This window comes from Mastigoproctus giganteus, chromosome 6 (assembly GCF_048544385.1).
Source record: "Mastigoproctus giganteus isolate SK-2022 chromosome 6, ASM4854438v1, whole genome shotgun sequence".
Lineage (NCBI taxonomy): Eukaryota > Metazoa > Arthropoda > Arachnida > Uropygi > Thelyphonidae > Mastigoproctus > Mastigoproctus giganteus.
The window spans coordinates 23656877-23678262 of record NC_143580.1 but is presented as its reverse complement, the minus strand read 5'-3'; the positions used below and the strand labels follow the sequence as shown (position 1 = coordinate 23678262).

The 21386-nt window shown below is 36.1% G+C and overlaps 1 protein-coding gene across 4 annotated transcripts in view; it reads left to right on the top strand.

Moving 5' to 3' along the window:
- unk (RING finger protein unk) overlaps positions 1-21386 on the top strand; it is a 308416-nt gene that overhangs the window by 103260 nt on the left and 183770 nt on the right. For all 4 annotated transcript variants that reach the window (XM_090375033.1, XM_090375034.1, XM_090375032.1 and 1 more), the window contains one exon: positions 1936-2138. In XM_090375033.1, coding sequence (XP_090231159.1) covers positions 1936-2138 — 203 coding nt within the window. The remainder of the gene's footprint in view (positions 1-1935; positions 2139-21386) is intronic.

The following is a 21386-nucleotide window of genomic DNA, read 5'->3' as shown; positions in this document are numbered from 1 at the left end:
CTTGTGAACCCTCTGGCTGGCATCGCCTCCACAACTCCTCTCCACATTAGTCAAAGCCATCCCGTCTTCCTGGCTGCGCCCATGACCACCAAATACGGAGGATACAGAAAGTTCAGGGAATGACCACTGCATTATCCCCGGAGCAATATGGCCTTAGTTGCTAATCCTCCTAAAAACCAAATGACAAATGACAAACTTCCTGGCGGCAACCAGTTAATCTCTCCTCAGACAATCCCTGGATGTGCCCATAGCACTGCAAAGATTGACACTACAAATGATTCACTGCATTTTCCCATTAATTCAATCTCTTCATGGTGGTCTCATTCTGAACTCTTTGAAGGCAAGACACATCCATATTCCATTGTAAACCATCCATCTCTACAGCCATTATACAACTCTTCCGCCTCGTGCTCCCTGTCCATCCCCCCCCCTACAATATACAAAACACTCTCTACTATCTTATATTATCTCTGGAACTAAAAGTTGGATCAAGGCCAGATTTTCAACCTATGTTCTCTTGGTCCTCAGGAAACTTAAGGTTTCAGTTTCATTCCTTTCCCTCCCCCTCCCCATATGCAAAATTTGACTTATGTGAAAGTATGTTTTCACATTAATTGACAAGAAAAATACAGATATGAAAAAATTCAAAATATTCAATATGTACTCTGTTGGCTTCTGTGATTATTCTAAGTTCAATTCCAGTTTTACAGCATTCCCTCCCTAGTTTTCCCTGCAGAAATATTACTATAAATTTGGAACAGGAGCTCTGATCCATTTCAGAATTTGAGTACTTACTTAGAATATTTTAAGAATCCTTGTAACAAATTTTTTTTTTTTTTTTTTTTTTTATGAAAACCCCAAACACGAAAGGTATCAAAACCTATAGTACTTAGTACCGTGCATGGGTTGAAGGAGAAGTATGGGAGGAGGGGGATGCCGGAAACTTTGCTCTAGAGACTAAACATGGGTTTCACCACTTCAAGCCTCCAATAAGCAAAGTGGTGGTATTTCACCGGTTGATGAAAGTCATCTACCACCTGATTACAAGTGGATTGATTTATTTTGTTATAAATCATGAGTTATGTACTATTTGCTAATGTGCTTGAAATGTAATGCACTCATACATTATTTAACTTATCTTTTATTATTATTGTTGTGTATATTAAGAGTTGTGCTCATTTACTTGGTGCATATCACTTTACATAAAACTAAACACCCACATTCTCCTTTACTTGCCCCTTTTATTTGGGGTCTATTATTTGAGACATTTCAGAATAACACACAAAAAAAAAAAAAAAATTCATGCTTATGAAGTGGATGGCCTAAAATTTTCAAGCATGTTCTCCTATGAAATAAATAGATTTGTCACTTACCACCAGTTTGGAAAGGCCCGAGTTGAAATTCCTTTGATAATGACAGCAATGATTATCAATCTAAACTGAATTACCAGTCTCGGATGGAGACAGAAATTCTCTTAATCTTTTATATATCATCTTTTTTTTTTTTTTTTTAATCTCAAACAGGTTAGAGTTTGCAATTTAACACAACACTTTATTTCTTATTATCCAAGTTGTCCATTACTTAGGTAATCAGTCCAACTCGCTTTATATAAATTTCTGCTTTGTTCAATACTAGGTATTTTTGATAACAGTGATCTCTGTATTCTCTTGTGTGGTGAGCTTCAACATGATATGCAAAGAAATTTTGTTTCCAGAATAAACAATTTTAATATAAGTTGGAACTTAAATGAGAAAAATTATTTTTATTACTATACCACAGCTCACAGTTCACATAGGTTTTTCCTAGTTGAATGACTCTAGATTTGTGACTAAGCAATTTCACTTCATTTTAGAAAACTAAGAGATTATTTTTTATTGGACTACTATTGCATTCCCAGCTAATATGTATTTATAAGTGGTTCCTGTTTGGTTGCAGAAGAGATATCAGCTGTTCGGGATCTTGGACCTGACCACACTACAGACTTAGCAGCAATTCTATCTAGTGCACTTCCTCCTACAACAACCACCACCACAACAACTTCTAGTAGTACTAATAGTAATAATAGTAATAACAATAATAATAATAACAATAATAGTAGCACTAGTAGCAACCAAGCCTACAATCAACAGTCTTCACCGGTAAGTTTTGATTTTGCTCTGAATTTTTATTTTATTTTAGTTTTAGTTGGATACTATTCCTCAAGTATTTGAAATAATCAGTTTTTTTTTTTTTTTTTTTGTTTTGTTTTTTTTATAAGAAAATTTTACAAAACATTTTGAATATTTATTTCTCTTAGTTAGGACTGATTTATTTGGTATATAATTAACTGAAAAAATTCCCTGTTTTAAGAAAGTAAGCTTTCAAAACTTTTTTTTTTTTTTTTTTTTACTTAAGTAATTTAATTATCATGAATCACAAAAAATTAATTTCACTAGTTTCAGAGGTGAGTTCTGTTATAATAAGCAATTGCTGATTTATATTAAAGAGAATGTTATTGACTAGTTGCGAAAGAAGTTGAACAGAATGATAATGATGCATTATGCCCTTATACTTACATGTGCAGAGTCAAAAACAAGTGTTATTTCCAGCTTTAAATGAAATTATTTTAAATTAGGAGTAGCCAACCTTTTCCAGCAGTATACCTCATTATGTTGAAAATGTATCATGTAGTATCCAGAAGATACTGGAACAAGTCCTCCAACCACTGCAGATCTGATCTTTGCATTTTTCTGCTAACTGTATAAAGCAATTTTATGTTTATAAAATAAATTTAGTTTTTAATTGTTAATGAATTGAGAAATGTTTGTCCTGACAGAATCAATATCATTAGGAAATCACTAATGCCGCTACTTAACAGTGAGCACTAAATTAATGCTAAAAGGCTGTAAATATGAACCCTCTATTATGTTGAAACCCCAGTCATAATTTCTGGCAATAAAAATGGAATATAATCTATACATTTAGCTTCATTTCTGATTTTTTTAATTTGGTCGCTTTCACAGTAGGCCACCCCAGGATGTTGTTAATAATCTCAAGGGTGATACAAACATAATGAGAAACATTAAACAAATTGGGGAGATTCTTCTTGAACACACTTGAAGGCCAAATATCTGAACCATGAATTTAAAAATGTAAAACTGGGAACATAAGAGAATAGTTCGACAAAGCAGTGAGGATTAATCACTTTACTGTGACCATACTCCAGTCTTGTTCCCATCCCGACACATGAAGACAGTTAAAGAAGAAGATATGAAGACCAGTGAAATAATTCTTTTGAACAGTATGGAAGTGTAAATTTTCAGGTGGAGGTTGAGGAGATGAAATGAATGTCACATAAAAGAAATGAAGGAATATGGGTATAGAATACAGGCATAGAATATGAAGAAGAAATGTGGAAAATAAGATGCAGGATATTTCAGAGAGTGCTGGGAATCATTGGGGTACAAGTAAACACATGGGTTGTGTTAGGGTAGCTAAGAGGAAGAGCAGGTGCATGTATACTTGTGTGTACACTAATGCTAGGAGTCTAGTAAATAAACTTGATGAATTTGAGGTATTGCTCAAAACATCAAAGGCAGATATTGTTGGGATTTCAGAGACGTGGTGTCACACAGATATAAGGAATGCAGAACTGGAATTTGGGGAGTACAATGTCTACAGAAAGGATAGTTGTTGTTGTTGTTATTTGGTTTTTAGGAGCATTAGCAACTAAGGCCATATTGCTCCGGGATGTGCGGTGGTCATTCCCTGATCTTTCCGCACCCTCCGTATTTGGTGGTGACGGGCTCGAACCCCGGTCTAATCAAGAAGCGTGTGCTACGCACTGCTACTCCTTCCCACCTGGCTACGGAGGCGCCAGAAAGGATAGACAGGATAGGAATGGAGGAAGGGTTATGCTATTAGTTAAGAAACACATAAAATCCAAGGAAGTGAAGCCAGTCAACATCGCTGGACAGTGCAGTGTCGAGTCAGTTTGGTGTGACATAAGCATTGGGAGATCAAAATTGAGAGTAGGAGTGTGCTATAGGACTAATGACTCTGATGAGTATAATAAGAAACTGTACAGAGAAATAGAGTGGGCCAGTAAATCAGAGAGTCTTATTATGGGGGATTTTAATTTCCCAGATATTGACTGGAATTTGGGGGCTGGTCACACACACACTAGCAAGGCTTTTGTGGATTTATTGGATGATTGTTTTCTACATCAGCATGTTCAGGAGGCAACTAGAGGGAGTAATACTCTTGATTTGATTATCAGTAGTGATTCTTCATGCATTAAGAATCTGCAGATAAATGAACCACTAGGTGGCAGTGATCAGTGTTCTGAAGTGGGATTTACTCAAAGAGGTAACTACCATTAGGGGTAAAGGGAAGGGGTATTGCTTTCGTAAAGGCGACTACGGTGGACTGAGACAGTATTTAAATTCTATACAGTGGGATCAACTGATGATGTTACCAAGAGCAAATTCAAAATGGGAAGCATTCAAAGAACTTATCTTGGAAGCTACTAGGCTTTACATACCAACTAAGAAATATTGTTCAAGGTTTAGGCCTAAATGGATGTCAGATGAACTAATGAGGCATATGGCAGAGAAGAAAAATGCATGGGATACATACAAATTAACACGTGACACAGAAGCTTATGATAGATACAAGTTGATCTGTAACCAAGTTACAAAGGAGGTTAGGCAGGCGAAGGCAGATTACGAGAAATCCTTGGCAAAGGATGCGAAGAAAAACAGCAAAGAGTTCTTTACTTATGTAAACTCTAGAAGGAAGGGGATGAATCAGATTGGTCCACTTGATATCAATGGGTCAACTGTTGATGATCCTGCTCAGGTAGCTAACAAACTAAATGAATATTTTGCATCGACATTCACACATGAGGAGTTATTCAGCGAGGGGGATGCCAGATATGTATTCAACTCTGGCAGTAAGCTAGAGAATCTTGTAATAACAGAGTAAAGTGGAGGAGAAATTGTTGAAGATAAACACAAGAAAGGCACCTGGGGTGGATGGAGTCTATCCAGTTATATTAAAGGAGGCAGCAATGGAAGTAAGCAAACCCTTAGCCATAATTATGAGAGCTTCCTTGGACTCAGGGGAGGTACCCATGGACTGGAGATGTGCAAATGTGACCCCAATTCACAAAGGAGGATCAAAGGCTGACACGGGTAATTATAGACCTGTGAGTTTAACTTCTGTTCCCGGAAAATTAATGGAGGCACTGGTTAAAGAAGCACTGCAGGATCATCTAGACAAGACTTCAGTTATAGCTCAGACCAGCATGGTTTTGTTAAGAGGAAGTCTTGCCTGACCAATTTGATTGGATACTATGATGCAGTCACAAAAGAACTGGATCCAGGAAATAACTTTGATATTATATACTTGGATCTTAGAAAGGCTTTTGATACTGTTGCACATGGAAGACTGCTGCACAAATTGGAGCAGTGTGGCATTGGAGGCAAATTGCTGCTATGGATAAAGGGGTGGTTGAGGGGGAGAAGACAGACAGTGGTAATCAATGGACACTGCTCATCGTGGACTAATGTTATTAGTGGAGTCCCTCAGGGTTCAGTATTGGGTCCTTTATTGATTTCTGTATTTATAAATAATATTGATGATGGTATATCAAGCTTAATGTCCAAGTTTGCAGATGATACGAAGGTTGGCAGGGTTGTCAAGGACACTACTGACACTATGCTGCTGCAACAGGATCTGGAAAGGTTGAGCAGACGGGCTGAGAGGTGGCAAATGAAGTTTAACATTGACAAATGTAAAGTACTACATATGGGGAAACAGCAACGTATCAACTCTGTGGTACTACACTGACAGTGGTAGAGAATGAAAGGGACCTGGGGGTGGTTGTGCAGGCAGATATGAAGTTCTCTGAGCAGTGCAGACGGGCTGTAAGAGTAGCTCATGGTGTATTGTCATTGATATATAGGAATTTTTCTAGCAGGGATAAGGAGGTGATTATTCCCTTGTATAAGGCAATGGTCAGGCCACACCTAGAGTACTGTATACAGGCCTGGAGACCTCATTTCAAGAAGGATGTAGAGCTGCTGGAACGAGTACAGAGAAGGGCAACAAGATTAGTGAATGGAACAAAGGGGTGCTCTTATGAAGAAAGGCTTAAGTTTTGTGAATTACAGTGTCTGGAGACTAGGCAGCAGCGAGGTGATCTGATGGAGGTGTACAAAGCCTTGAATGGTTTGAGCATGCTCAATGCTGGTGGGATTCTTCCTCTTGCTCAGAATAATCACCTGAGAGGGCATAAATTCAAATTGAGGAAAGACAGATGTAGGATAGATGTGCGGAAGTTTGCCTTTAGCCAGCGGGTGGTTGGTAGGTGGAACAGACTTCCATCCCTTGTCATGAAGTTGGTATTTCAAACGAACAGAGGGGTGAAGTGTAAGTGGTTATTTTTTATTTATTTATTTTACTTTAATTTTTTTGGCTGATGCTGCATAAGCTTGCTTTCTTGCATCAAATGCCTCTACTAATGCTAATACCTCCCCCCCCCCCATATAATTTTTCTCTTTGAATCTTGTATCAGAAACTCTATGCACATCATGCAGATGGATGTTGAATGATGGGGTTTGGATTGAAACTAGAATACAGCCCTATATAGATGTTTCTTAGTTGTATACATCCCTTGTAAGCTGACCTTAAAATAAAAAATGGGTTAATGTCCAATCAAGGATAATTAGAGGCTTTATTCTATCAGCACAAAGTGTATAGCCTGTATAGTTTGCTGCTGTTCCTATGTCTTCTATTTCTATTGCATCTTTTCCTGTCATAGTGACTATTTATAATAAACCAGTAAATTTATGGATTATTTTGTTGCTATATGCAGCATGCCGCATACATTATTTGTTGTTAGTTCCATCTCCGTTAGTTTTTAAAGAACTACTTAAAATTACAAAACCAGGTCTGTGTAACGCTTGTTACTTTGTATCTATGCTTATATATTAAAGACAAAAAGAAGGTGTGTGCGTGCATGTACACAGGACGAGATGATTTCAATTTCAGGTGCAACTTAATGACTGTTTGTCAGGTTTTCTTGCAGAAATCCATGAGAATGATGGACATGTGACCTACGTTACAGTATGGAAGTAATTAGGAATTAGAGAGGGAAAAAAATGTGGAAATTGTTTAATTTAGGGTATTAAAATAAAAATTAATCAGGAAAGTAAAGTCCGTTTTGGCAGACAAGGTTTTGTGAAATGTATTAACTCTGTAATCTCCAGCTTTTTTTTTTAATTGAATAGCGTATAAAATTATGCAATATATTATCACTAAAAATGGATCATTTTGTGTGACTAATGATATTGTGTTTTAGAGAATAGTTAGGGAAGCTTGTCAAAATTTATTTGATGAATAACTTTGTTCCTTCAATTTATTATAAAATTAATTCTACGGATGTATTCAACTAGAAAAAAATCTACTGAGATGTGAGGGGTAGAATTTACCTTAAATTTGGTGCAGTTAAAATATCTGATATGTTATATTCAAAAAAAAAAATAAATAAATAAACAACAAAATACAAGTAGGGACAAATTATGTATAAGTAATTAGCATAGTAATGCCCAGTTACAGTCAGGGTGACTAGTACAAATGAACTTGACTACCTGCAGTAATAGTAGTGAGAAAGGGGGAACAGATAACCCAAAAAACTGGTAATATATCCATCACTTATGCTTCATTGTCCTGAAATTCACATATAAATTGTTTTGAAATTTGTCTTGAAAATTACTCATAATTTCAAAACATTGCTAATTATAAATTTGTCACTAATTCATTTGAATTATTTCTAAATGTCAGAAATGCTACCTATGCCACATGTGAGATTTAGAAATTGTTTATGGAAATTCAAAAAATGCATTTTTTTTAAAATGCACAATTCCTTTTCTTAATTAAGGGAATTTAAAAAAAAAAAATTTACGAATTTTGGGGATCTTGTTATCCTGCAAGTTAGAACTCTGTCTTGTTTGAACAAAATGCTTTTATTTAAAAAAAGTTTGAAAATCAGGAAAGGTTAGTGTAGGAATGATACTAGTTTTAATTTTATCAGTTTGTGCCCAAAATTTTTCACTTACACAACACCTTTAACAAAGGAATATGGAAAAACAGTCAGTTTTGCATGGGGGAAAAAAAAAAAAATCTGATTTCAAAAGAAGGGGGAGGATATGCAGCAAGAAAATTCAGCATCCTCTGTGTCCTTCATTTCTAAAGGATTATGCTAAAATCAAAGAAATGAGAGAAGCAGATCTGGAATTACATCAAAAGTAGGTACAATAATAAAGGTTATATTTCAGCTTGGCCATTGAAATTATTTGAGAATTATATACATCACTGTGTTCAATTTCTATTTTTGAGAATGTTTTGGTTTCTCTAATGAGAGCTGCTGGGTGTTAAAGCTTTGGCTTATGCTCATAACCTTTTCTGCTAGCTTTTGTCTGCCATCATTAGAGAGACCAAAGTATCCTCAGGCTAGAATTGAATGCAGAAGTGCATACAAAAAAGTTACTTTATTACGGTAAGTCTAATGCATTATTCAAACCGTTAAATAACTTTTCATGGGTATTTTCCTTAGAAATATTCGAAAGGTGTAGTAGAATTGATTTACTCCAACTATGGGCAGAAGTACAATAGAATGATTTTATAATTTAATATTGTAATTAAACTTTACAAATGGAAAATAATCATTACACTGTATTTTTGGATTTAAACTTTTATTCCATATGCATCACTATTGTTTTTATCTTCTTAGAACTCAAACATCCCTTTAAAATGATAATCTTTATGCAAATTTACTTCTGTAGTGAAATTTTATCAATATTTATTATTAAAATAAAGTTGATGTTGAAGTGAAATAGTTGAAATTACCTACTTCTGTATATTAGAAGAATGCAATATAATTTATTTGAATAATAATTAATATAAGAAACTGAATACTATACATAATGTGGAATTGCTTAAATAGTTTACTGAGCATCAAAGAAAAGAGTTAATTGCAAATATGTACTATCCTCAAAGTATCCACACATGTCGATTTCATTTTGACATCATTACAATAGTGTGCTTTGATCCCTTTAGTCACTGTGGCATGTTCCTCTTTCCTGACTAGGCTTTCCACCAATAAAAAAAAACTACAGTTGGTATAGTCCCTAATCCCTCCTGCAGAATGACCAATTCAGCCAGACTAACAGATGTATTAGTCTGGCTGAACTGGTCACTCTTCCATTCACCTATAAAGTTCAGATTTGCACTGGCCATTCCAACTTTTGTACATTCATTTCCATAAACCATTCTCAAACAGCACTGACAGTAAGAAACATATTGTAAGAATTATAGGCATGTACAAAAGAACTGCAGAGAATATGAATTTTCCAGAATGTTAATTTCCAGAATTAGGCATTCATGGTTTCCTGCATCAAAAATAAGTTCTAGGCCATACCTGAGAGACAGTGCTACACCATAACACCACTTCCTCAGTACTTCACTGATGGAACAGTGCATAGCCCATCTGATCAGAATAGGGTGTAAACAGATTTGTTGCACCATTCAAGGGAAGACCACTGGCTGTGGCTGGTGATGTTTGGATTATGTACTGCCACCCTCCCATAAAAAAAACTGAGGCTGTGGACCTGTATAAACAAATACATAATGTGTTCATATAGGTATCAACTCCTGGGTTTTGCATGAATGCCTGATAAGATTGTTGTACTGGCCATCTGCATAACCACAGAAATTCACATGGAGTGAATTTCCATGGTCTTCCTCTGCATTGCTGGGTGGTGTTGGTACCATCACACTACTATTTCGGGATAACTTTGCTGCAACAAGCCAACAATGAGGAGACATCTGACAATAACACCACTCTTGAAATCAGTCATTTCAGCTGTGTGGGCCATGATGAAAACAACTAACTTGTGTGGCTTGTACGCCTTTCATTGTATACTAGTCTGATTCATTTGTTTATCTGGAAGCTCAATTGACTGTGAAAATAGGGGTGTCTGAGTACTTTTTTGGAGAATAGTGTATAAACTAACACATAGTACATTAAATGTTTTGAATCCTCTGTGCTTTTGAGATTCTCTTATGTTGAGAGAGAGAGAATAATTGTACTTTGGTGATTACATTAGTAGTAGTGGCACATGATGCAAGAAAGCAAGCTTATACAGAATCAGCCAAAAAAAAAAAAAAAAAAAAGCCAACATTTCACCTGTCCAACTCTACAACAGCAGATGGGAGTTTGTTCCAATAATCACCCACCATCTGGCTGAAGGTAAATTCCCATACATTCAACCTGCAACCATCCTTCCTTAGTTAGAATTTTTACCCTTTCATGTGTAGTCTCAGAAAGAGAAAGGATTCCATCAGCATTGAGTGTACTAAATCCATTCAAGGTCTTAAACACCTCATTCAGATCTCCTTGCAGGTGCTTAGTCTTCAGATGCTGCAATTTACAAAACTGAAGCCTTTCCTGCTAAAAGTGGCCTTTTGCTCTCCTCACCAATCTTGTTGTTTGTCTCTGCACCTGTTCCAGCAGACAACTTCCTTCCTAAATGAGGCTTCCAGACCTGTATGCAGTACTCAAGATGTGGCCTAATTATTGCCTTATACAGTGGAATAACAACATTCTATATTCTAATCCCTGCCCCCAAAATTCCTGTATATCTTTGAAAAAATCCCATGAGTTGTTATGGCAGCCTGTCTACATTGCTCAGAGAACTTCATATCTGACTGCATGGTTACCCCCAGGTCTCTTTCATTCTCGAGTGCCCTGAGTGTGGTGCTGCCTGATACATTAATCTTGGATTACTGCTCCCCATAGGAAGTTCCTCACATTTGCTAATATTAAGCTTCAATTGCTACTTCTCAACCCATCTGCCTAATTTGCCTAGATCTTGTTGAAGTAGCATATCCTGATTACAGCAATTAACTACCCTGCTAGCTTTTGTTGCAGCTGCAAACTTAGACATTGATGCATTTGACAATTTCATAAATAAATGTGGAAAACAACAATGGGTCTAGCACTGAACTGGGGGGGGGACTGTACTAATAACATTTAGTCCAAAAAGAGCATTAACTTTTCTGTCTTCTCTTACTCATCTATCCATGGCCATTAATGCCACACTGCTCCAACTTGTATAAAGCAGTCTTTTATATGCAACAGCATCAAAAGCTTTTGTGAAATCTAAGTGTATGATGTCAAAATTATTTTTTCAATCTATTTCCTTTGTTACTGTGTCATAGTAGTCAATCAGATTAGTCAGACAAGATTTCCCCTTAACAAATCCATGCTGTGAATGCAGTATAATTGCATTTCAGTCTAGATGATCCTTCATTATTTCTTTACCCATTGACTCCATTATTTTCCCAGGAACAGTAGTCAAGTTAACAGGTCTGAAATTACTTATGTTCCCCTTTGGTCCTTCTTTGTGATTTGGAATAGATTTGCACATCTCCAATCCATATGGACCTCTCCTGAATTAGGGGATGTTCTCATAATCTTGACAAAAGTTTGCTTATCTCTTTTTCAAACTTCAGATAATACAGATGCTTGCTTTAGTCATCTGTATTATTTGATAATTTATATGCATCCTATGCATTTTTCTTCACTGCAATGAGTCTAATCAGTTCATTTGATAACCATTTACCTCTGTGCCATCAACTGTATCTCCCAGTTGGTATCAAAAGCCTAGTAGCTTTTGATATTGTAGCTTCTACAATAACATCCCTCAATGCTACCCATTTAGAATTTGCTGTTGCTGCTTCATTAGTTGGTTCCACTGCATGGAATTTAAAAACTTTGTTTGACTGATGTGTACTCGCCTTTACAAATGCAAAAGTTCTTCCCTTTCCTTTTTGTAGTTGCATCTTTAAATATATCCCACATCAATACATTTTGTAATCACTGCCACCTAGTTGGTCTTTTATCTGCAGATTCTTATTGCATCACTGTTGATAATTAGATCAAGAGTATTGTTTTGTCTTGTTACCTCTCTAACATGCTGGTGTAGAAAACAGTCATCCAATAAATCCACAAAAAATCTTGCTACTGTTGGGAGTGACCAACTTATAAGGGTTGGTCACTCAGACCCTGCCAATAGAAGGCAAATACCAAACGTCAATATAATATAATACTTACGTATGTTAATATGATGATGTTAATATGACAATGCTGTGTACACTGTGACTGTGTATATCAGTGATATGATGAAATATGAGTTAAGGCACTCAGTATCTGGAGAGTTAGTCCCACATTGAGACAGTCTGATTTACTGACTTACTCTATAAGTCTGTACAGTTGTTGGTTATACTCATAATTGTTTTTGTTCCATGACACCTAGCAGATCTCGAATCCCTGACACCTTTCCTTCCAGGCAGCTGCATGTTCTAATATAAGCAGTGCAATAACCACTTTCACTTCTGCCTGTAGCTGTTATTAATCTATTAGCTTACATGTTCCCCCCCTACACAAGCTAGCATTTTTGCAAGCCACCTTACACTGCCTTGATAGCATCAGAAAATATTCTTGCACCCCTCCTATTTAAGTGTGTACCATCCCTGTAGAAACAGTCTCTCCTGTTAACAAGCACAGACCATGCAGAAGAAAATTCTACCCCATGAACTTTGCCCAGTCCTTCCAGGGCTGAATTGATTGACAAGCCTCTCATTGCATACTTCCACCTATCATTTCTAGGCAGGATTGCTGACTCAACTTTTTGTCAACATTGCTCTGTACTTGTTAATTAAATCCCTAGCTCTCTTACTCTTAATATCACTAGCGCCAACAGGTATGGCATTCTCACCTTTTGTTCCCTTAAAAGATATCTGCTGCTCTACAGTGGTATCTACTTTAGCTTCCTCTGGCAGACATAACACATTAGTATTAAGTTAGTGACATATTCCAAGTACAGGTGAAATCTCCCCAGGTAGTTTGGCCTGATGATAGAATCTCAGAGAGGATTCAGAAACCTCACCTGAGGTGCCCATTACTTTAACCAGTTGGGTATATTAAAGTGTTAATATATGTTAGTAATTAACCATTTTCTTTTTGATGTTCAGTAAGATAAATAGTTAATCTCATATCACATAGTGTTTAATTTCTTATGTTGTTAAATATTCCACATAATGCTTTCCATAAAAGTTATTTAAATAAATAATGGGTATTTTAACGTAATTGTAAGTGAGATTTGTTGGAGTGAATTTCTGGTACAGCTAAATGCTCTGCCTGGAGATTCATTATAGGAAGATTTTGCTATATATTTTTATCATGTTTATTGCACATATGTGCAAGGCAACTTTTACAAAGCATTACAAGTAGTCCTCTCAAATTGAAAGCCATTGTGCAGTTTTTCACAGATTTTTAAGGTAAATTGAACCCTGATTTCATAATGATAAGAACTTATAGATTCTGTTATTCTAATGTTATTCAAATATTTAAAATGTGTCAATATTCTGAAGCCCATATTGCACTGAATAATTTTTATTCCAGTGATTTCTTTTCTTGTATTGTCATGAAATTAAAGAATTCTGAACACTTTCAGCTGTTTACTGAAAGATAAATTACTGGTGTGAATGGTTGTAATCAGTAATGAATACTGTGGTTTTAGTTGTCACTAAGTATATTTTTGGAATGGGGGATAGAAGAAAATTTGGATTAAGCTATCTCTTTATATCATGTTTCCTCCTGCATGTGTTCTCTGAATTGAGGAATGTGCATACTCGCTAATACATACACTAAAGATAGTTAAACATGTCAGCCATAATGGTAAATAAATGCTCCTCTCTTCAACAGTGGAAAGAATTTTTCCATATAAGAATTTGTACAATACTGCCCATTTTGAAAGGCCTTATTTGCCATTATTTGTTTCAAAGATGGACATTATAAACCATATCAGGTATAAAAAATATGTTATTTGGTAATGATGTTCGGATGAAGATTAGGGTTTTCTGAGTATTCTAATAGGTAAATGAGTAAATTTAGAATAAAATTATAATGCCAAAAGCTTCAGAACGTGTTTCACGATTATAAAATTGAAAGCCAACTAGAGTTATAAACATTAAAATCACCACAGGAAATTACTTCATTGGTGGAAAGTTGAACCGAAGAAAGAGTTTCAAAGACAATCAAAAAGAAAAGTTCGTAGTAATTTGTGTAGTTGGGAGCTGTAGAGACAGTAAATAGACTTGACAGAATGAATAATTTTGAGTCAGAGATCAAAGTGAGAGGTACAAGAGTATCTAACAAGGAGTAGATATATCCACCAGTACTATCTTTAAAGCAGAAGGAATTATAGAGTGATAACTAGGACAAATGACAAGTGGTGATTGAAGAAACCAGTAGTTAAAAGTTCTGTCAGAAAAGGTAAGTGAGACTTTGCAGATTTTAGATGAAAATAAGCAGCACCAAGATTATAACCGAGACATGTATATTTCTGAACTGAATTAGCAAGTTTTTGAAAGGTTTAGATCTTTTTGCAGATAAGTTTTTCTCCCCATTAGTTTGGCTGTTCATGATGCATTGATATAGATTATGTAAGGGTTGGGGGGGTGGAACAATTTGTATGAGGTGAAGATTTTAGCAATGCTGTATGCATAGCAGAGGATACTCATCTCCTTAGCATAGTGTAGCCCCAGCAATGCCCCTGCAAGTGCAGTACTTGAACTTCCTCCAGTTGGAGCTGAAAGTTAGTGAGCAAGATTATTCACTAGCTGAACCAGATGCTTCCCAGAGCACTACCAATAGATTTTTCACAGGCTAGTCTATTGACCAACCTACAGAAACTGTTAAGTTGTACTCTCAGTTATAATTACCATGATACTACCGATCATAACCTCAAAATATGTGATTTTTACTGCAGGAAAGAAATTAGGAGATGTTAGCATTTCATTGTGAAATCTAAATTATGGTTTTGGTCATTTCAAATTTTCTTTAAGCACTGGTGATATTGTACGAGGTGGCGAGAGTAATTTACCCCTTAGCATTGCCTACAAAGTATAGTCCATTCCGGTTATTTGGGACACATCGGGACTAATGTATTTTGGCCTGATTAAGCGGCTGCCCCAATTATCCGAAGTTTCACTTAAATAGTTAAAAATACAATGTACCCCCCCCCTTACAATTGGTTCAGTGTACAATCAAATCACGTTACGACGAACTCACCATAGTAAAGTACAGTTCACTATACGATGTGTAGTAAGCACCAGTCATTGTGATCATGTTTGTGAATTGAATTTTAATTCTATTAAACAACGATTCTAATTAGAGAAAATAGGAGGAATATTATCCACAGGCTATAAAAGCAAAGATATATTAAGCGCAAATTTACCCTTTATTACCTTACCAATTAAAAAAAATTAAGTGATACATGAAAATTGGAAGATATACGTGATAATTGGAATAATCAATACGTACTGTAATATGTACGTACAAACTAGTTGACATTTCTATTCACTGACATTTGTGGATGGGGGTTAAAATTTTAAAACAGTAAAAAGATAAGCAATCAGTAACAAAAAACGGCACACACATCTTGCAAGTAACAAGATATGCGCAAGTGAGAATGGAGTAAAGAGTTACAAAGATTTAAAAATAGGAATGAAGAGATCTTAAAATAAATTTTTTTTATATGATTGAAGATTTCGTGGAAGTGTAAACACATTTCACCATAATAACCCACAGAATTCCAGCTTTCGGTATTATCGCAAATTCAAAAAGATAGTTTACTATCCCTTTATGATAGATTTCACTAACAGAAAAGCCCAATAAACAGGTGACTGCTAATTGTTTTTATTGATTTGTGGTTGTGACCTCCAGAATTTCAACCGAACCATGTGGTATTGTCGGAGACAATCTTAGGGTAATCTCCAGTGCTGCGGTCTCCTGCCCCGATTAAATGGCATGCTGTCCCAATTAAGCAAAGTAAGCCCTGACTATTTTCTCATTGGTTTCTGTTTTTTAAGATTTTCCCCAAATAAATGACTGCCCTGATTAACTGGTGGCCCAAATAACCAGAATCCACTGTATAACCTTGTTAGGTTGGTTTGCACCTAGGCAGTCATTTCCAATATACCACCATTCATAGTATTTTTTTTTTTTTTTTTTTTAAATCTTTCACAAAGGAGATATTTCCAAGTTTATTAACAGGGCAACTTTTCTGAAATTTGGCACATATGACCTACAAGTGAAACATGTATATATATCAGCACCACCACCACCACTTTAGATTTCTAAAACGTAGCCTTGGCTATCATCACATGGAAATGTCTTGTTGAAATTTTCTGATTCCTGACGGCATTTCTTTATTGACATTCTTATGACTTCTTGGATATTTTGTATTTGTTAAGGGTTGTGTCCTTGAAAAGATGAAGTTATTTTGTATTGGTTTTATCGTATAACTTCTCTCTTTCATCTGTTTTGTTTTATTTTCTCCAATCTAGTTTTACTTTGGTCTGATGATAAATTCCAAAACAGATTCAGAAATGTCACATAATCACTAATTAGTTTGCCAGATTGTACTAGATGTCAGGATACGTATTTTGTATAATACACTGGAACTGATCACAACTGCAATGAAAACTGGTCTGTCCATTTTTTCTCAGCCTTGTACTTGGAGAGATGACAGTCTTCTGGACTCCAAGTTTAGTAGAAGTTATAACTGCTACTGAATTTGGAGTACATTTCCATTATGTTCTATATAATGTTCATCCTATGTTAGTTAATTTTGACTTTGCCACTGAAAAAGGAACCAAAATATATTCTAAAATGTGTGGCATTTTATATTATTTGGGTATCTAAATTGTCAGATTTTTTTCAGAGTGCAGAGAAATGTTATTTCTAAACTGAAGAGGAGTCTAGTTTGAGGAAACATTTATATCATTATTGCTTCTTTTCATAGGTAATAATAATGGATGACAAATGTTTATAATGCAACCATGAAACTTCTTTAAGTTTCATTATATTTTGGATTATTCTGCTTGCCATGTGCTCTCTTGGCTTATACTAAATATCTATATGTGAGCAGCTAAATTTAATTTTCATTTATACAAATGAAAAGTTTTAATTGTGAATATCAAGGGGTGGGGGTGATTTTTTTTTTTTCCCCTTCAGACTAGCCTAGGTTTATACACATGGCATTTTTTAATATTCCTATTTATACTATATAAATCAGCCACATAGAGGAGTTTGTAAAATAGACTCCTAAAAGGTCAAATACAGAATTGCACCTTGCCGTAACTTACCACATGAATTTTGTGGTATTTTAGTTTTCCTTTTTTCTACAATAAATTTCATTTTTCTATTTACAGAAACAATAAAGTTTGACTGACAATACAGTAAGAAAAATATAATGAAGGTGGTGGAACAAAGTACACATCCATATTCAGCATTTATTGAACATTTAGAGAACATAATAAAGAGTAAAATAAATATTAATTTGCATTACTGAAGAACAAATACATTAGTTTTCAAGGTGTTACAAACAGCAGTCCAAAATATGTCTGAGAAAAATGCATATGTTAGAAACGTGAAAATCTGCTGAGAGTCAGTAACTTGTCCATGCACAACACATTATATATCAGCAATCAAATGTCAGTCTGTATCTGGACTGCTAATAATATGCACATAAAGATTTAGTTGTGAATCTTAATTATTTTAGTTTTGCATTTTTGTAAGTTCCTTTGATTTAATGTGGGACATTTAAGAGAAAAATCAATCATACATCATACTCAATGTGCCTTTTTTCATATTCTGGAAAAAAAAGGAAATAAAAATATATTATCATAATATTTACTTGATGTTTAATTAATTTTATGGCAAAAAAGGGGATCTGGACTGTTATAAGTTATTTTCTTATACAAAGAAAATTAATTTGCAATCCCAGGTATATATGGTACTGATAAGTTTGTCGTCAAAAGTGTAGAATGTAAAAAAATCCACCCCCTGTGCACTAGCAAGCCAGATTTACCAATGGTGGAGTAGCATAGTTACTCCAGAGTCCCCAAATTTGTGGGGAATCCTCAAAATTACCTATTTTTAGGCCTTCTGTATGTCCCATACTGCCTAAATCCAGCACTGCTCTCTTTACCTGCCCATGTGGGATGTATGGAAGGTGGGAGATATAGTCGTTGGGTTATTTTGTTTAAGGATACAACACTTGAACTTCATATACATTAAAACACATACACCTTGGTCAACACATTGGTCCTTGAGGTTGTCACAGACATTCTCTCAGATATGCCAGACAAGTTGTACTTGCTACCTGGGAAACTAAAACGCTGATGGAACTGATATTCGGGTGACATTCAGGTCAAGTGGACCATATTTCGGCGAATTCCAGACAGTCTGTGACAGCCAAATCATCTGCATGCACCTTCACGATGGTGGGACTGTTAGTAATCCTGGGTACAACCTCCATGCACAAGCACACTGTGGTTGACCACCCAGGTGTGAACCATCGTAAGCAGGGGTCGAGGTGTGGCACCCACACCACATGGAGGAATGCCACCCCTCTGTGTTACCAGGCAATACTTGGTGGTAGATGACTCATCAACTGGTGCAATACCACCACTTTGCTTATTGGAGGTGTGAAGTGGTGGAACCCATGTTTAGTCTCCACAGCTAAGTTCCAGTCAACCCTTTCCCATCTCTTCTATCATGCAGTTTGACTGATGACTTTTGAGGTTATATTGAAAATCATGGCGAGATCCAATCTTCCTTATATTTCAAGGGTATAGCTCTAAAATGGTGTTCGCAGGCTGGCTGCTAGTTAGTACACCGGACTGAACTGGTAACTCATTAGGAGGCTTCTGGATCAGCTAGTGTATAATCTTGCTACCTCTACTCTGTCAGATAGTGACTGGAGGGAGTCTGAGTAGTGTGTATGCAGGGGGCATTGTCGAGGCCACGCTATGTCAAGGATCTGGGTATATTCTTATCATGTATATGCCATATACAAAAATTTCATTACTTCACCCAGCATGGTCCTCCCCCCACCTTTTTTTACTATTGAATACTCCATGAATTGTCAAAATAATAGAGTAAGCTTACCTGCGAAAAGATCTAAACCTCCCAAACCCTTCCTATTTCATTTCACAAATATACATGGTCTCAATTCTAATCTCAATGATGTCCATTTCCACTTACAGTCTGCCAAACCCCCATGTACTTTTTCTTACAGAATCTCATTTATCAGTTGATTCAACCACTGCTCATCTCATTTGCCCAAATTATTCGCTGTATGATTTCTTTTGTCTCAAAGGTGGTACTTGTGCATATGTCCGTTCCGATATTCCCTGTCAGAGACTTGATAATTTGGAATCTCCTCTTTTCAATCTTCTCTGGCTTAAAATCTCGCTACCTCATTCTGTCAAATTCATCTGTTGTCTCCACCATTCTCCCAACTCCAGTAATCACTTGGAGCTCTTTTTGACTTTCTCCAGTCCAACTTTCCTAACAGTGATGTAATTTTTCTTTGTGATTTTAATGTTCACAACTCGAGCTGGCTTCTGTTTTCTAGTCACACTGACCCAGCTGGTCGAGATGTTGAGGCTTTTGCAAATACTAACGACCTTGCAGAGATTGTTCATTAACCTACAAGAATACCGGACAGTCCTAACCATACAGACAACACGCATGGTCTTTTTCCACAAACAACATTTCTAAGTACACAGTCGAAGTTAGTAGTCCTTTAGGCACCTCAGATCACGACTTGGTGATTGTCACTTCTCCAATGGAGCCTTTATCTCATGGTTATTCCCAACCTGGTATTGTTTGGCATTACAAGAATGCAAAATGGGAGGACCTGCAAAATTTCTTTTCCTTGGTCAGATCACTGTTTCAAAACTTCTGAGGTCAACGTTTGCTCAGATCATGTCATTGAAATTATTCTTGTAGGAATGGAATCCTTTATCCCACACTCCACTTTAAAATCTCGTCCTTTTTCTAAACCTTGGTTTTCCAATAAATGTGCTGAGGCTGTTCAGGAGAATAATGTTGTGTATCGTTATTGGCTTGTTTCCAATTCTTTAGTTTCATTTTCTGCCTACACCAAAGCTCACAACAATCATAAAGCAGTTATTAATCAGTCCAAACTAGATTTTGAACAGGTTAAGAGTAGAAAACTTGCTTCTTGCCCTAATAGTATCCGAGCATTCTGGTCTCTTGCCAAAGCTATTGGCCACACCTTTTGCCCATCTCTGCTCCCACCTCTGTCAAAACCAGATGGTTCTCTTTTCACTTCAGCCAAGGTATTAGTATTAGTAACGGCCGTATGGTGCAAGAAAGCCTATGGCTTATGCTGCACCAGCCAAAAAAAAAAAAAAAAAAAAAACCGAACAAAACAATGATAAAAACAAAAATTAAATAAATAAATAATAATAATTAATAAATAAATAATAATAATTAATAAATAAATAAAAATAATAAAATGAAATAAAAATAAATAAAAAGGAAATTAATCCTATCATCCTATGCGCTTCCCTTACCCGAAAGTACTATCCAGATGACCTTTGAATTTCCCCAAACTGTCGGCCTCTACCACCCATGAAGGCAACTTATTCCAGTAATTTATAACTCGCTGGCTAAAATAAAACTTCCTGCAGTCCAATCTAAACATTTCCCCCCGTAACTTGAATTTATGTCCCCTAGTTCTAGCATCATTTATAATCTTGAAAATTTTGTCCTCATTCATTTTACTGATGCCTCTCAGAGCCTTAAACACCTCAATCAAATCTCCTCTAAGGTGTCTAGTTTCCAAACTCTGCAACCCACATATTCGAAGTCTTTCTTCATAAGGACGCCCTTTTGCCGATCTCACCAGGCGAGTTACCCTTCTTTGCACCCTTTCAAGAAGCTCGATGTCTTTCTTTAGGTGCGGTCTCCATACTTGAACACAGTATTCCAAGTGTGGTCTAACATAAGCCTTATATAATGGGATTATCATGTCCCTATCTCTACTTGCAAAAGTTCGATAGATCATCGATAGGACACCATGGGCCTTCCTTGCAACCTGTTTACAATGCTCAGAGAATTTCATGTCTGACCGTATCGTAACACCCAAGTCCCTTTCCTCCAGTACTGGGTTTAATTGAACTCCACCAAATGAATAAGTTATTTTGGGATTACTGTTTCCCAGGTGTTAATACCTTACACTTTGTTGGATTAAAGCACAGCTGTCATTTTTCTGACCATTCTTGAAGTCTATCTAGGTCTCTCTGAAGAAGCTCAGCATGACAGTGATCATTAACTACTCTACCAATTTTAACATCATCTGCAAATTTAGACATCACGCCCTCTATCCCTTCATCAATGTCGTTTATGAAAATTAAAAACAACAGTGGTCCTAATACTGATCCTTGGGGAACCCCAC